Here is a 16,933-nt window from a genome sequence, read left to right on the forward strand (position 1 = left end):
AGCTTCTAGAATGGTAATTTTCGATACGCCGAATTACTCTTGGTATAGATATCTTTGTTAAATCAGGCAATCAACCAGTAGATCCATGTCTTATCGTCAGCAGTCATTCGTTGGTCCCAGTTTCCTTATTAATATTAACCATACAATTTGTTGCTATCACCGTAACGGGGTTAAATGTATGGAAGATTCCGCCCTTAAAGACACCTTCAAAGCGTGGTGCACGGTTTCTCGCTCTTATAAGGAGGCATATTGTGCAGGCAACTGGTCCACTTCGCTGATGGTGATTGGAACTGGTGTTGAAGAGGAAGAAGACGAAGAAGACGAAGAGTGCTTTTGTCCTTGATGACAAGCTCTCTTGGCTAATTCGAGACGATATTCCAATTTACGTTTGATGGTGGTGGCTTCTTTAGTGGAAGAAGAGGTGTATTTTAAACCTTCTTGACACGTCTCGACGGCTAATCCATGGTTGCCCTGTTTGATTAAGGACATAGCTTTGTTACTGTATCCAATTGGATTTGTTGGTTCCAACTTGATACATTGATCGTAATATCCATTTGCTTGAGCATAGTCTCCCTTTTGGAAAAACGTATTGCCTTCCTGTTTCAAATCATTGAAGGACATACTTGCTTGTGTACTTTGTTATTTCTTCGCCGGGTTAGTGTATTCCGTATCGATAAACCGTTTTAACACTTGCCTATTATGACTGGTTTCCTTTATTTTAAAAAGTTGTAAGTTGGTTTAAGTAAGTTCAAGTACGTACGTAAGTTCGTTATATAATCGACATTAATCTAAGACATGTTTAACTTCGCTTCTCGAGGAAAAGTGAAAAATTCAAGAAAATTGACACATATAAGTTATTGTTACTGTACGTAGCGATGTATGTATAACTATATGAAAGGATGACAGGTAGTTTAACTTTAATCTAGACAAGCAAATAAGAAAAGTTAACTACTACAGCTATCCAAACCTAATGTCCACAGATTATGAAGACCTAATAGAGGAATTAGACACGATAGAAGCAATCTATCCTGATCTTCTGACAAAAAGAATAGATGAATCCGGTCTAATCCAAATAAAAGTTCCACAACATGAATATTTCTCCTTACAAATTTCATTTCCAACCCATTATCCATCTAAAGAACCGCCGCATCTATTAGAAATATCGATCTCCAAGAAAGATATCCCATCGAACGTAAATATTGAATTATACGATTTGAAATACTTAGAATTCCTGTTCCAAGAAGTACTGGATTCTGTACATCATCCAGGTTCAGTATGTCTCTTCGATTTTTTAACAGAACTAGACGGTATTTTATATATAGAAGATGAACCAACAACAACAAACGGAATTCAACAGGACACGTCACAACCAGAACAATCGTCAATTCCAACAGATCCTTTTGAAGGTTGGACAGCATCTGACCCTATCACAGATAGAGGCTCCACATTCATAGCGTTTGCTGCAAAAGTGGATTCTGAAGATGATGCATTCATGAAATTACAACAATTGAAAATGGATCATAAGTTACAAAGAGCAAATCACGTAATGAGTGCTTGGAGAATCAAATCCATGAATGATGATAACAATACCGAGATAATATATCAGGATTCAGACGATGATGGAGAAACTGCCGCAGGCTCGAGAATGTTGCATTTGATTACTATAATGGATGTTTGGAACGTTATTGTTGTAGTAGCGAGATGGTTTGGTGGAGTTCATATCGGACCAAGTAGATTTAAGCACATCAATTCTACCGCCAGAGAAGCTGTCATTCGAGCTGGCTTTGAGACTAATAACAAAAAATAGACCGTCCCCTCCGCACTCGCAAAATCCCGCTCGTTTTATATATATATATATATAAGATTGTGATCATGTGATACAAGAAGACTTTCTTTTACTCTATTATTCATGTAGTTGATAATCTACGTAGTTTTAGACTGTTCTCGTCTAAACGCATACTATATGTTCCGTAGCAATCGCTAAACTCAGGATTTCAAAAACAAACAAAGTCTAACCTTGACCTTCCTAATATAACAGACTAGTTGGGGAACCATTTAATGTAGAATATATATATCTACTTTAGCAGATTATATCATCGGAGCACCGGTTTTGATTTAGCGTCACAATCGTTTCCCATCTATGTAGAAACGTCTCAAAATAATTATCGCTGTTGACGCCTTCAAATTTCAATTTCAACTTTTTTTTCTGAAATTTGAAATTTTGAAATTTGAAAAATTTTGCAAAATAAGCGATGAGCTCAAAAAGACCTTGAAAAATTATTATATTAGAACTACAAGTTTACTTCAACATCACAAGAGAGGCAGGATTCCACAGCAGTTGCCTGTTTATAACTATACCAGATTGCTAAGAACAAACCCCCGTACTGGACGTGATGAAATCAGATTTCAAGTTCTCCAACTTATTGGGTACCGTGTATAGACAAGGGAACATCATATTTTCCAATGATGGAACTAAACTTTTATCTCCAGTGGGTAACAGAATCTCAGTCTTCGATCTAATAAACAACCAATCGTTCACATTCGAATACGAACATAGGAAAAATATTGCAACATTCGATCTAAACAAACAAGCAACATTATTATTATCAGTAGATGAAGATGGTCGTGCCATCTTAACCAATTTCAAAACAAAAACAGTATTACATCATTTCAACTTCAGAGAAAGATGTTACCAAGTGAAATTCAGTCCCAATGGTGAATTATTCGCATTAGCCACTGGGAGATTCATTCAAATTTGGAAAACTCCAAGTGCCACACAAGATAGACAATTTGCACCATTCGTTCGTTATAGAGTTCATGCGGGCCATTTCCAAGATATCCTTTCATTAACATGGTCTCAAGATTCAAGATTTATCATTTCCACTTCGAAGGATTTGACTGCAAGATTATGGTCCATTAACTCTGATGAAAAGGATTTGGCATCTATGACATTCGCTGGTCATAGAGATTATGTTATGGGTGCATTCTTCAGTGATGATCAAGAAAAGATATATACAGTGGGTAAAGATGGTGCATTATTTACATGGGAATTCACACCTAGACAAGAAGATATAGAAGAGGCCGAATTGAACGAAGACGAAGTAGATATTTCCAAATACCATTGGAGAATTACTAACAAGAATTTCTTTTTTGCAAATCAAGCTAAAGTTAAATGTGTCACATTCCATCATAAATCTTCCATTTTGATAGTTGGGTTCACTAATGGTGAATTCCGTCTTTATGAAATGCCAAGTTTTACTTTGCTTCAACAATTATCAATGGGTCAAAATCCTGTCAATACCGTCACTGTTAACTCTACTGGTGAATGGTTAGCATTTGGATCCAGTAAATTAGGTCAATTATTAGTATATGAATGGCAATCAGAATCATACATCTTAAAACAACAGGGTCATTTTGATTCCACAAATAGTTTGACATACTCTCCAGACGGATCTCGTGTGGTAACAGCAGCTGATGATGGGAAGATTAAAGTTTGGGATGTTGTTTCCGGGTTCTGTTTAGCCACATTCACGGAACATACATCTTCAGTTACCCAAGTACAATTTGCCAAAAAGGGTCAAGTCCTATTTTCTTCCTCATTGGATGGGACTGTAAGAGCATGGGATTTGATTAGATATCGTAATTTTAGAACTTTTACTGCTGCAGAAAGGATCCAATTCAATTGTCTTGCTGTTGACCCATCAGGAGAAGTGGTTTGTGCTGGTTCAATAGATAGTTTCGACATTCATGTTTGGTCTGTACAAACAGGTCAATTATTAGATACTTTATCCGGTCATGAAGGTCCTGTTTCATGCCTTTCTTTCAGTCAGGAGAATAGTGTACTAGCGTCTGCATCTTGGGATAAAACAGTTAGAATTTGGTCTATATTTGGTAGATCTCAACAAGTGGAACCATTTGAAGTATATTCTGACGTTTTGGCACTTTCTGTAAGACCAGATGGTAAACAAATTGCTGTGTCAACTTTAAAGGGACAAATATCTATGATTGATATTGAATCAGGAAATCAAGTAGGTAATATTGATTGTAGAAGGGATATTATTTCTGGTAGACATACTGAAGATAGATTTACTTCCAAGAATTCAGAAAGATCAAAATGTTTTACATCAATTCATTACAGTTTTGACGGGTTAGCTATTATTGCAGGTGGTAATAATAATTCCATTTGTCTTTATGATGTACCAAATGAAGTTTTGTTAAAAAGATTCATCGTTTCCAAAAATATGACATTGGATGGTACTTTAGAATTTTTAAACAGTAATAAGATGACTGAAGCTGGTTCTCTGGATTTAATTGATGATGATGCAGAAAATTCAGATCTAGAAGATCGTATAGATAGCACGTTACCTGGTTCCAGGTCAGGTGGTGATCAATCCACAAGAAAACTGAAACCAGAAGTCAGAGTCACATCAGTTCAATTTTCTCCAACAGCAAATGCATTTGCAGCAGCTTCCACAGAAGGTTTACTACTATATTCAGTTGATGAAGTACTAGCATTTGATCCAGTTGATTTAGATATGGATATTACACCTGAAAGTACACTTGAATGTCTGAAAGAAAAGGAGTATTTGAATGCTATTGTAATGGCATTCAGATTAAATGAAAAATATTTGATAAATAAAGTATATGAAGAAATTCCAATTTCTGAATTGCCGTTAGTTTGTACAAACCTTCCTGTTATTTATTTGCCAGCTATTTTGAAATTTATTGGTGATTTTTCAATGGAGTCTCAACATATTGAATTCAATTTACTATGGATAAAGTCTTTATTGTCAGCCCATGGTGCATACATGAATAATCATAAACATTTATTTTCAACAGCAATAAGATCAGTACAAAGGTTTATTGGTAGAATTGCCAAAGAAGTAGTAACAACATCGACAAATAACAAATATTCATATAGTTTCTTAACCAGTACAGATGGTAAAGATATTAACAACGAAGAGCTAGAGATAACGACGGGAATTGATAATGATGAAAGTGAGAGTGATCAAAAGGAAAATTTGTTAGAGAGTGAAAATGACGATGAGGATGCTGAAGGATGGATTGGATTTACAGAAAAGAAAACTAATATACCATTAGAAGTTGGAGGCGATGAAGAATCAGATGACGATGAAGATATGATATAACTTCTATGAACTTGGATTGCATATCTCAAGCAAACGTTTGTATAAATATACCTATTGCATATGCATATATACATTATAAAGACCCCATTTAAAAGTGTTTTGTAAGCATTATCGAGATATCTCTTATTTTTAGAGTGAGGGCCTGCTTTAAGTGACAGTTCCTTAGAGTTCTCTTGTTCACAAGAAGACAAATCGAACTTACTCATTTTACATCCAAATATTGTAGCAAAAAAACATTATTATTTTTGGGCGATCGAGCCTGGTAGTCAAGGATTGTTAGAACCTCTTTTAGAGCGAACTTGGGTATCTATAAGAAGTATCGTCATTGGCATAGATGTATTCTTTTTCAAATTTACTTTTATGGAGAGGTGGGTGTGTTTAGATAAACTTTTCTTATATGAAGTAATATAAGGAATTTCAAGGCGCTATTAAAGAAGCTCCAAGATTTTTGCCAATTGCTAACTCCAGAACAAAAAGAAGAAAGAAAAACATCAACTCATTCAACATAGCAGGATGATTGATAAGGAGACTGCTACCATTAGAAATATCAAACTATTACTGTTTGACTGTCCACAAGTTATAGAGACGTATCAAAAAAATCTTGCTGAATTAAATCCAATCGTTATCGACTCATCTCATGATGACAAATACAGAGAGTCTCTAGCGAATTCGAAAGAAATTTGGACAGAGTTAAAGGATGCTTTACAAGATGCCAGAATAGATGTTGTACTTGATAAGCAGAGCGAAGAAGTGAAATTTTGGTACTTAAGAACTGTCAGAGGCATACTACTGCTAATGAGAAATTTGTCCGCAAGTAATCAAGATATTCCTCAAGAGTTATTGCTACAAAATCTAACCGTTCGAACGTTCTTGAAGGTTATCCCACATGCTTCCACCTATGATGAAATGGAAACTTCGATCTATGTTACAGCTTTAGGTTTCCTTCATAACGTTACTAAAAATGCTGTGATATTCGATAAGTCTTCGCTAGATTGCTTAATGGAATTTCTGGAATACCCAATAAATCATTCTAATATGACTGATGATATTTTATTTCCTTATATGTTATACCTTTTAAATATGACAAAAAACGATGATTTTCTATATTATTTCTTTAGACATGATGACAAGGATTTAATATTTTATGATTATTTGGTAGAGACGCTTATTCGTAAGCATACGAAGATTTTCAATCATATTGAAAATGTTCACGAAGATCAAAAAGGAGAATATTACGAAACTACGTTGGATACAATATTATTAAAATTCTTCAAGAATATCGCATCTAATGAATCATTTGCTCCCTACTTTGAGAATATTGAGAAAAGGGATCGTGCTAAATTTTTAAACATTCTGAAGTTGATGCAATTGACAATAACAAGTAGTGACAAATGGGATAAATTTGAATTAACAGCCATCATGACATGGGTATTCCGTATATTTCAAGAGACTTCTAATGAAGTGAGCGAATACTTTAAAGAGCATGAAGATAATGAAACAGAGGCAGATTTTTTGCATAGTAAATTAAACATATCATTAGATATTATATGTTCGTTAACCAAATATGAGCATGTTCAAAAATTCATTTTATTTTATAAAGGGTTAGAAGAACTGATTTCATTATTAGGACTTCTCCAAAAGGAATTAATTAGAGTGAATTTTTTCAAAGACAAAAAGACTAATACAACGGACATTAAGACTACGAATGGTATGGGAGAAAAAGTTTCTGATACGTCATTAATAAGGAGAAGAGTGGATTATGATAATTACAAAGTCAAATCAACAAACTTTCCTGAATGTAAATTATTAATTATTGAAATAATGAGTATGTTAACTCATAATAAATTTGAAATTCAAGAAAAGATCAGGGAACTTCATGGATTGGAGTTAGTTCTTTCGAACTGTGTTATTGACGATAATGATCCGTTTATTAAGGAAAGAAGTATTGTTTGTATCAGGTTTTTATTAGAAGGAAATGAAAAGAACCAAGAATTTGTTGCCAAATTAGAAGCTCAAAAGGCTGTCCAAGATGAAACATTAACAGAGGCAGGTTATGAAGTTAAATTTGATAAAAGTGGTGCTATTGGTTTAGCTCCCACAGAAAATCGTACTGAGAGAAGGTGAGGTATGTGTTTTATATCTTTTTCCATTGATTTTGAGAGTTATTGTATCTATATTATAGACTGTAAGTACAAATTTTCTTATATATGTATATAATTAATTGATTTAATTTCGTTTCAAGTTGAATTATGCTTGGAATTCTTTTTGTGATTTCCATTGTATGGAATACTTTGGTATGTTTAGCTTTATATTATGATGGCATTAGGCGCAGTTTGCTGCTGTTGTCGTTGTGTTATTCTCATTTATAAATCCATTTTAGCTAGTTCTTCATCAATAGCAGCCTTGACTAATTCGATGTCAGCTTTCTCAATGAATTTCAATTTCTTTGGTAAAGTTGACAACTTCTTCAATTCTTCAGGTAAAACATCCTTTTCGAAAGAGTAACCTTCGAAAGAAGATAAGGCATTGTTGACAGCTTCAGCAAATTTAGCTGGATGAGCAGTAGATAATGAGATGTAATTTATAGACGCATTGTTATCAGCGGCAATTAATCTTTTACTAGCACAAACACCAACAGCAGTATGTGGATCTAAGACGTATTTCTTAGGGTTAACTGATTCTTCATATATCTTCTTGATAGTAGCAGCAGTTTCTTCATCGGAGACTCTTTCAGAAGCGAAATCTTTCAAAGCACCATCAATGACAGCTTGACCAACTTGGAATTTACCATTGGATTTCAATTCATGAAACCAACCGTTGACAATTTCACCTGCTTTCAAATCATCGTTTCCAGCTAAATTTTCACGAGCTAGGTACCAAAGTAATCTTTCGAAATTGGATGAAATCAAGATATCCATAGCAGGAGATAAAGTGGCAGCGACTTCATCGGATCTTTCGTAGTCACCAGATTTCAAGAATCTATCTAAGATATCATTTTCGTTAGTGGCAATGACTAATTTTTCCACAGGTAACCCCATTTTCTTAGCAAAATAACCAGCCAAAATATCACCAAAATTACCACTTGGCACGACGAATTTAACCTTCACAGCGGATTGATCCTTACCTTCAATGGCTTTGAAATATGAATAGAAATAGTAAGTCATTTGAGCCAAAATTCTAGCCCAATTAATGGAGTTGACAGCACCGACGTTATGTCTTTTATTGAAATCCTTATCAGCAAAGATAGCCTTGACGATATCTTGACAATTATCAAAAGTACCCTTGACGGATAGTGTTTGAACATTTTTATCAGGAACAGTAGTCATTTGTTCTTCTTGAATTGGAGAGATTCTACCAGTTGGGTATAGGATGAAGACAGAAACATCTTTCTTACCTCTTAGACCGTAGATAGCGGCGGAACCGGTATCACCAGAAGTTGCACCGACGACTGTTATTTGTTTCTTTTCAGATTCTGGTAATGATGCATTAGTCCTTTGTAAGAAATATTCGAAAAGATTACCGACGAATTGTAATGCGACATCTTTGAAGGCGTAAGTTGGACCATGGAATAATTCTAAGATGTGTAAGTTTTCATTGTTACCGGTGACGTTTTTCACTAATGGAGTGACTTCAGTGGAGCGGAAAGTGGAGTATGATCTGTTGATTAATTGTTTCAAATCAGCATCTGGGATTTCATTGGAATCGATGTAAAGACGCATAATTTCAAAAGCTAATTCTTGGAAAGATAGCTTAGACCATTTAGAAAATAAGGTTTCTTGAGAAACTTGTGGAATAGTTGGTGGGATGAATAAACCACCATCTTTGGCTAGACCTTGAATGACAACTTCTTCAAAAGTTTTGGTTTCTTTATCTGATGATCTAGTAGATCTGTAAACTTGAGATGTAGTAGCCATTTCGGTTATAATATAGTGTATTTTGTCGAGGTATATTGGATAAACAGAAAAAATGAAACTATTCGATAGCGAAAAGGATATATCATCAAAATCAAAAATGATTCAAAATAAATTGAAACATTCAATGATTCATATATATTGAATATAAATTGCAAGTAAATCTTTCACAATTGGTATTATTGTCATTGACACGCATAAATTGTGTATGAGTGAAAAAGAAAAATTCCGCTGAAAAAAATAAGCGAGTCATGCATTATCTCGTTGTACGGTATAGCAAAAAACAGCGTCACACTTTCTGTCGCCATTTACTGTCATCTTTACTGTCGTTAGAGAATCGACTACGTAGTCTATGATTAATATTGATACGTATTATTCGCTATATATACTCTACATGTCTCACATTCTACCATTAGCCAAAAGAATACTCAAATTCTCATAAAGCATAGCCTCGTTATCCTTATAAAATTGAGCTCTTCTCACAGAATCTTCATTGAAACCTTCATCACCAGACAACACTTTCAAAGCATTTGCCGAGGAAGCAATGTATTCTTGCAACACAGGAACAGGATCTTCAGCTAATTGTTTGTAAAATTTATACTTGTTAGCTGTATCGTTTAGTTGTAATTGTAATGTAGTAATTTGTTTATCGAAATCTTGGAATATTGGTCTCATTTCCTGATCTGTTTTATCTAATTCAGATAATAAAGTAACCATTTCCTTTCTAGGATCTGCTTCCACGTTCGCGCTGGTGTTAGAGTTAGACGAGCTTGTACTTGAGCTGTTGGAGGTTTCTTCAGTAAAAGGGTTGGGTACTTCAATATCAAAAACTAATTCACCGTAGGTGGAGGCCTTGTCCACTCTTACAGTATAATCTATCTTAATAGGAGGGATAGGAGATATGTGAAGACTAACGAGACGTTGTAAGTCTCCTAATTTTATAGTAGAGGGTTTTATTTCATCATTAATTAATGTAGATAACAGATCATCTAATTCGATAATTGTCTTTTCACCATTCGTGTTATTATTATTGTTGTTATTTGTGTTGACATTCGCATTTGTATTTTGCTGTTGTTTGGCATTTACATTGTTTTTTAATTCCACTGTATCATCATCAACTAACAAATCATTGATTAGAATATATTTATATATTGAATAAATGGCTTCATGTAATGAACCTCTTGCCAAACCGATAATTGAAGTTAATTGTGGAGAGTATTGTAAAATTTCTCCAGTGATACCTCTTGGTTGAATTGTAATGACACAAGTGAGGTTTTCTGATCCCGTTCTCTTAATATCTAAACCATCGAAATCTACGAGATTGTTTGGATCGAAATGCCATTCTACTATATCTTTGATTTCTGTTTTGGTTTGTTGTTGTGGTAGCGGTGGTTGTGATGCTGGTGGTTGAACTAGCGGCTGATATTGTTGCTGTTGATTCATTTGTAAAGGTAAAGAAAGACCAGTACCATTTACTAAATCATTTTGCTGCTGTTGTGGCTGTTGAATTTCTGAGGATATTATTTCTTTGTTAGTTTCTTCTTCCTTTGGTGCTGGTTTTATAAAATCTACGGCAATATCTTGAATGAAAGAACTAAACTTGGCTCTGTTTGGATCTTGAGCGTTCTGATCGTTTAATAATCTTCCTTCTATTCTCATTGTCCATGAAGGTGCGTTAGGATTTGATGCCGCAGCGTTATTGTTATTATTCATGCTATTAGAGTTGTTGGTCTGTAAAGAGGAAGGATTGTTATTCGTATTTGAATTATTATTGATACTTGTTATAGCTGCAGCTGTAATCATTTCATCTCTTTCAGGACTAGTGGTATTGAAATTTGGATCTTGCCAAGGTTGATTTTCAGCAATATTTGAAATGAACACTCTCAAGTATTGGATGGCTTTAGCATCAGGGTATTTGAAAATACCATTTGATGCAGCGGAATTATTCCATTGCGATAAATTTTGATATAGATCTATCTTCTTTTTCGCCAAGTAAATATCCAGTTTCTTCTCAGCTTCCAATAATTGTTCGTAAGAGTTCAATTCGGGAACTAAATTCTTTAAATACATAGGAATGTACGTGTCAGTTGGGTGAGCAGTTTGCACAGGGTTTGTGGGTTGCATTGGCACCGCATTAGAAGCTGTTGCTGTTGCTACTCCTGCTCCTGCTCCTGCTCCTCCTGATACAGGCTTATTGCCTCTACGTAGGGCATTAGTTGTTGCCTGGGTAGCAGAAACGTTCGCAGGTATTGATCCTCTAGGTGTAGCTGGTTTAATACTAGTTGCCCTCGACATGCTATGATTATTTGCAGGGTGCTCTCTAAAATACGATAACTATATCTTGAGTTTCTTATTCTGGTACCCTTCAAGACCCGATTCACTTTCTTATTCTTCGATGTATTGTGTTTACCAATTGGAAACTTCATGTATTATTGTAATTTTCCAAATAGTCAAATTTTCCAAAAGAATCTAAGAAGCGTGAAACTATCCGTGGACTGACCCGTGGGTTACTACAGTTCCCTGTGGCAGAAGAGAGTTTAAACCACCACGTGACGCAAATCAAGACGACACAATAAAGACCAATTAATGGTCGGGTACTCTCTGTGTTGTATAAACGTTCGGTTATTGGAACTGGATATAGAACATATATATAAAAGAAGTAGTATATATTTTTCTGGTAAGATTTGTTTCGTTCCGTTGTCAAGGCGACAATTAAGCAATTTGTTGAAAGTTATCATAGCGTTAGTTTTTTACCATTTGCAACCTACGTACAGAATTTGTGGAGAAGTATAATGAACTAAATAGTAAATGTATATATTGTCAGTAGGGCTACAAGGAACGAACCGCTCAAGAGTACAGATATTTGTAAATAGCATATTTTGAACAAATAGAATACAGTAGTACAAAATTGAAAAGGAAAAAGGTGTGGAATTTTCTTCCCTGCTTACATTCTTGTTCTTTGTTTATTCTTTTGACGTCTTTCACGTTTTTCTTTCATTTTCTTATCAATCTTTTCTTGTTCACCTGATTTCTTTAATTGACGTCTTCTTTCTCTTTCTTCTTCTTGTCTTTTTTCCTTTTGTTCTTCCATTTCAATCATTTTCATTTCTTTAACAATCTTAGCTAATTCTTGAGCACGTAAATTCTTCGTCTTCTTCAAGATTTCATTAGTGACAATTACATCAGCAGTGCCGGCAACAGTACCCTTAGTAACCAACCCCTTAGTGTAATTATCAATAATTTCCACAACACAAGAAATCAATTCTTTCAAAATCTCTACATCTTTCTTCGAAGAAACAAAATTAGTACGAATAACCACATGAGGCACCAAACTCTTAGCCCATTCATCTTCATCCATTGGTCTAACTGAGGGCAAATCTGTAAAACTAATAAATTGCAAAAACCCTACAGACTTCTTCAAAAGTTTATTCAAAATCTCACCTTTTCCCTTGGAGTATTCCATCATGAATCTATTCAATTGATTAAATTCACCCATGTATACGTATTCCTTTGCCAATGAATCATTCTCAGCGATATGAGTCACTGATAAGAAATAATTCTTATCACGAGATTCATTCATGAATGTCTTATTAACTATTGAACTAATGAATTTGAAATTTGTATCCACTAAAGTAGCAGCGTTCGAGTTGACGTTACTTGTTTCATTTGCAACGTGGACACCGTTTGGTTTGATGATGATTTCTGCATATTCAGATGCGGTTTCAGTGGATAAGGCGGGGAAAAGTAAATTGATGAGGAATTCCATAAATACGGCGGTTGGATTGTTACGTGATATTAAGTGGCCTCTAACAGTAATGCTTTCGATTGCGGAACGACCGGTGGCAAAAGTGGTGAACCAAGTATTGGAATGTTGGGAGACGAATGTTTGAGCCTTCTTGGAAGCAGTAGTGAATCCGACACGAGTGAAGTTCAAATCATCTTTTAAGTATTGCACTAATGGGTTGAAAAGATTCTTGGCACGAGAAGTGTTAAGAGATGATCCGATTAGGTAGGAACAAACGACTAAGAATAGAGCACCTAGAGCAAATAGTTCGAAAGTCCAATTATAGGCCGTTAGTCTTTGGAAGAATGTCATGGCTTTTTGTTCTTCATAAGTAAGGGCGTTGTATTTGGCATTCAATTCGTTGACGCTTGCCATCTGGCCCATAAAGGTACCCCATAGTGAAGTGGACATGTTATAAGGGGATGGTGAATTGATTCAATTGGGTGAATTTAGAAAACTGTGATTATCTTTCCAAGTGCTTAATCAATTGTGTGTTGGGAAGTGTCTGGTATTTAAGCGTACGTAGTATCCCACACTCTTATTATGATATTTCGTAGGAAGCAGAACTAGAATTCCATGTTTGTTCATTGTTTCTTTATGTCACGGACCCGTTGACGGGATATTTTCGCAGATTTGTTCGGTTACCCGGGACGGAATTCTTAGAAATTGTTATAGGTATAAACTAGATTATATATATACTGGAAGAGAAGGAACTGTGAAGAATATATTTGTTCTTTATTCGATTTTTATGATCTTTAATGTGAAAGAGTTTTATTCTTACATAAATAAGTGTATTGACCTTTATGTGTAACATGGGAAATGTTTTTGTATTTCTCTAATTTTAACTTAGTAATAACTACTGGCAGTTCGCATGAATGTGGAGGCGCCGGCTATCATAGGATATATATATATGTATATGATAGTCCACAATTTGTAAAAATTCTGCTTGATATTATATATCGACATTCATCGTCCCTATTCTAGGACAAATTCTAATATTACACAGAGCAATTGCATACATTATATACACATCGCTAGATATTTTAGATAAAGACTATTGAACTGTAGTGTTTAAGATTTTTTACAGGGACGGGGGAGTTGTTATACCATTGATATGTTAGATGATATAAATCTTAATATATTGTCCCTATTAGAGAAGTTTTACGGTACCTATATTATGTTATTCAGGCTCTTTATTTAAGAACAAGTGTCGTGAATCGCGGCCTAAACAAAAAAAGCTGTTCAACTTGATAAATTTAATAGAACTAACTGTATAATATATAGCCTATCAACTAATTATTAAGATTCCAATCTATTAAATTTATCAAGTTAAATAATTGTTTCTGATTGTTATATTCTGAATTTCGTGGTGTCTTCTATTCGGGAAATGCATCTAGCATCGTATCTCTATCTCTATCTCTATCCCCTTCAAAATTCCGTCCGGTTGGTAGCTTAAATTAGTATTTATGTCATTTGAGATTACTCAACAGTATTCCAAATGGTGGGTAGCAATTACACCAGTAGTGTTTTGTTGTTTTCAAAGTTTTATCTTTCTTTTATACTTGGGGAGTACCTCCTTTCCTTACTGTAATTTCAACTGTATTTTAGTCCACCGTATTCCTTTAATTATTGCTTGGCGGTAAAGTAAAATGATGACAACAAGTACGGACCAATTACGATATACCAGTCAGGTAAAACTAGTGTAGAATTTCTTGTTTAAAGGAAACAATGTCATAGTGTACACCGTATAACCCGATAATGGTGATAGCTGAGCGACAACTGATGAAGGTACACTTTTGTCAAACTGAGCCTTTGTAAATATGTTTCTTACCCCAGGCGTGGATTATTGCCCATATTGGGTATGAAAAAGGTTTCAAATTGGGTTTTTATTTTGTAAAATAGAGACGAACAATAGAAAACAATAAGGGGATGGTGCATAGACCATTCCAATATCGGTAGGCTCCTAAAGTTTCGTACACTATCGTACAAGAATATATGATAAGTAAAAAACAGTTGTACTTGTGTAGTAGTATTGATGACAAACTGCATTGGAAAGCCTACTTTTAATTATTAAAGGGCTTCAGCTAGACTGAAGTAGGGAGAATAGAGCTTGTTTTAACCACGAAGGAAGCATATATTCCAATGAATTACTTTTTTAAAATCATTTAAAAGTATGAAGTATATATCACTAATTTAAAATAATGAGGAAAAATGAGGTTAAGTACAATATATCAAAAATACTAGAACCATCGTGTCTTAGGACTTTGTTTTGTAACGTATTCTAATGTCCAATATATTCAATATATTGGACAATACAGTAACAAAATCTGAACTAAATAAAGCATTTTTAAATGGGTTTTGGAAAAAACTACATCTATAAAAGTATACTTCGTATATCTCTTTTAATTGTTATCCAATCGAAATAAGATTGCGTTATATCAGTTTCTCTATCTTTATCAAAAACAAAATTTCAGTGATGTTCAATATTTTACCTTGTATTCAATGAGTGGTATATTGACGGTTATCATGGATGTATTAAATCCCTCATGTGCTGCTTATCCTTTTTATAATTAAATTTCTACCTACGACGTTTGGAATCTTGGTCGTCTTCAGATTGACCATTCAAAAGCTGAGATCTTACCAGATCTCTAATATAATTTTCCAATTCTTGTTCAGCATTGTCACCTTGAATAATTTGTTCCAGTCTTTGTCTTCTTGCCAATGATTCTGGATCATTATTACTCACAGCATCAGGATCATTTTCCAAAGTGTAACGTATATTTTCTTTAAACTGTTTCAATTCTTCTTCATTCAATCCCAAACTATCATTCTCTACAGAGATCCCAGATTTTTCTTTCAAATATTGAATCAATTCAGTCGATTCACCATCTTCTTCTACTACTTCCAAGGGAGTCTTCCCTTCGTTATTCGTAAGCGTAAAATTACCGCCTAATTCCTCAACAATGACCTTACCAGTGGCATAATCTTCACAATGATGTAAAGGCGTATCACCATCATTATCTCTAATATTAATATCACCACCGAACTCACTACATAAAGATCTTAAAAGATCAATGTGGCCATACGCAGCAGCGGCATGGATGGGCGTATACCCATTAGGATCTTTACTGTTTGCTGTAAATGTCGTGTTTGGAGTGGTTAGGATTTGTCTCACTATGCCTGTCTTCCCGTCGCTTGCTGCAATCCAAATATTCATTTTTTATTCCTAGTTATATGTCTGTGGTTATTTGCTCTTCTTCCCGAACAATGGTAAGATATAAATCGTGATCTTGAAGGTGTAGCTGATCTTTATCTCGAGCTTTGCCTGAAGTAAGATGAGATGAGATGAGATGAGCTTTATGTAGTTTTCAAAAAAAACATTTTTCAACATTTGAAAAATTTCCCATTTGGAAATGTCGTCAAAGTAACAAACACTTCTTGAAAAGTTTTATATCATGTTAACATCAGTCTATGTAAGTAAAAGGGAATAATGTCGGACAATTCATAGTAAAAAATACCAAGCTCCAGTAACATCTTGACGGGTATCATAACGGTTCAGTCAATATGTTGTCTGAGTGCTTGAATGGGCTATTATTCTTCAAGTTTATGAATAAAGAAAAATAGCAAATGAACATTTAAATTGTTCTTGTTGTTGTTTCTCACAGGAAAGTAATTATCACTTCGATTACCGAACTGCTAAGGTTCCTTGACCATCTGGTATCGGCGAACTAATTACTCTGTGGTACCTTCATTATCTAAAGGTAATTTGCTATTATTACCTAATTTATTCCGACGTGTCAACAAGAAATACCAATTGGCACATCATTGATTTGTATTGATAAGGTTGAGAAATGGGCGTTTTGAGCGGTGCTACCAGATGTTAAGATAAGTTTTGAATGATTACATCCTGACCTTTGGGGGTACCGCTTAGAACACCTTCGTTCCTAACCATAGTTCAATCATTCGATTAAAGTTTGGGACGTGGAAAGCCAAGGCGCTTCGAAGATCAATCCTACTGGCGTGATCTTTGAAGTGTAACTTCTCGCAGAGAATAATTGATAAAAGGCTAGCAGATCTACGGTTATTCGTGG

At 34.7% G+C, this 16,933-nt stretch overlaps 8 protein-coding genes across 8 annotated transcripts; 3 read left to right on the plus strand and 5 right to left on the minus strand.

The window, feature by feature from the left end:
• Positions 1-234: 234 nt before the first annotated feature.
• Positions 235-621, minus strand: TAH1 (Tah1p; the record flags this gene model as incomplete). The annotated part of the gene is made up of 1 exon (XM_003671808.1): positions 235-621. One exon carries the CDS (start codon positions 619-621, stop codon positions 235-237), a length of 387 nt encoding a protein of 128 aa, XP_003671856.1.
• Positions 622-970: 349 nt separating this feature from the next.
• Positions 971-1,807, plus strand: YIH1 (Yih1p; the record flags this gene model as incomplete). Its single annotated transcript, XM_003671809.1, has 1 exon — positions 971-1,807. One exon carries the CDS (start codon positions 971-973, stop codon positions 1,805-1,807), a length of 837 nt encoding a protein of 278 aa, XP_003671857.1.
• Positions 1,808-2,393: 586 nt separating this feature from the next.
• On the plus strand, positions 2,394-5,147 carry PWP2 (snoRNA-binding rRNA-processing protein PWP2; the record flags this gene model as incomplete). The annotated part of the gene is made up of 1 exon (XM_003671810.1): positions 2,394-5,147. One exon carries the CDS (start codon positions 2,394-2,396, stop codon positions 5,145-5,147), a length of 2,754 nt encoding a protein of 917 aa, XP_003671858.1.
• Positions 5,148-5,660: 513 nt separating this feature from the next.
• CTR86 (Ctr86p) lies at positions 5,661-7,271 on the plus strand (the record flags this gene model as incomplete). Its single annotated transcript, XM_003671811.1, has 1 exon — positions 5,661-7,271. The coding sequence occupies one exon, from the start codon at positions 5,661-5,663 to the stop codon at positions 7,269-7,271; it is 1,611 nt and encodes a 536-aa protein (XP_003671859.1).
• A 239-nt stretch (positions 7,272-7,510) lies between these two features.
• THR4 (threonine synthase THR4) lies at positions 7,511-9,061 on the minus strand (the record flags this gene model as incomplete). Its single annotated transcript, XM_003671812.1, has 1 exon — positions 7,511-9,061. The coding sequence occupies one exon, from the start codon at positions 9,059-9,061 to the stop codon at positions 7,511-7,513; it is 1,551 nt and encodes a 516-aa protein (XP_003671860.1).
• Positions 9,062-9,457: 396 nt separating this feature from the next.
• On the minus strand, positions 9,458-11,353 carry RSC6 (Rsc6p; the record flags this gene model as incomplete). Its single annotated transcript, XM_003671813.1, has 1 exon — positions 9,458-11,353. One exon carries the CDS (start codon positions 11,351-11,353, stop codon positions 9,458-9,460), a length of 1,896 nt encoding a protein of 631 aa, XP_003671861.1.
• A 649-nt stretch (positions 11,354-12,002) lies between these two features.
• On the minus strand, positions 12,003-13,253 carry NDAI0I00500 (uncharacterized protein; the record flags this gene model as incomplete). The annotated part of the gene is made up of 1 exon (XM_003671814.1): positions 12,003-13,253. One exon carries the CDS (start codon positions 13,251-13,253, stop codon positions 12,003-12,005), a length of 1,251 nt encoding a protein of 416 aa, XP_003671862.1.
• A 2,167-nt stretch (positions 13,254-15,420) lies between these two features.
• Positions 15,421-16,059, minus strand: NDAI0I00510 (uncharacterized protein; the record flags this gene model as incomplete). The annotated part of the gene is made up of 1 exon (XM_003671815.1): positions 15,421-16,059. One exon carries the CDS (start codon positions 16,057-16,059, stop codon positions 15,421-15,423), a length of 639 nt encoding a protein of 212 aa, XP_003671863.1.
• Positions 16,060-16,933: the final 874 nt, after the last annotated feature.

The sequence above is a fragment of the Naumovozyma dairenensis genome, chromosome 9 (genome assembly GCF_000227115.2).
Source record: "Naumovozyma dairenensis CBS 421 chromosome 9, complete genome".
Classification (NCBI taxonomy): domain Eukaryota; kingdom Fungi; phylum Ascomycota; class Saccharomycetes; order Saccharomycetales; family Saccharomycetaceae; genus Naumovozyma; species Naumovozyma dairenensis.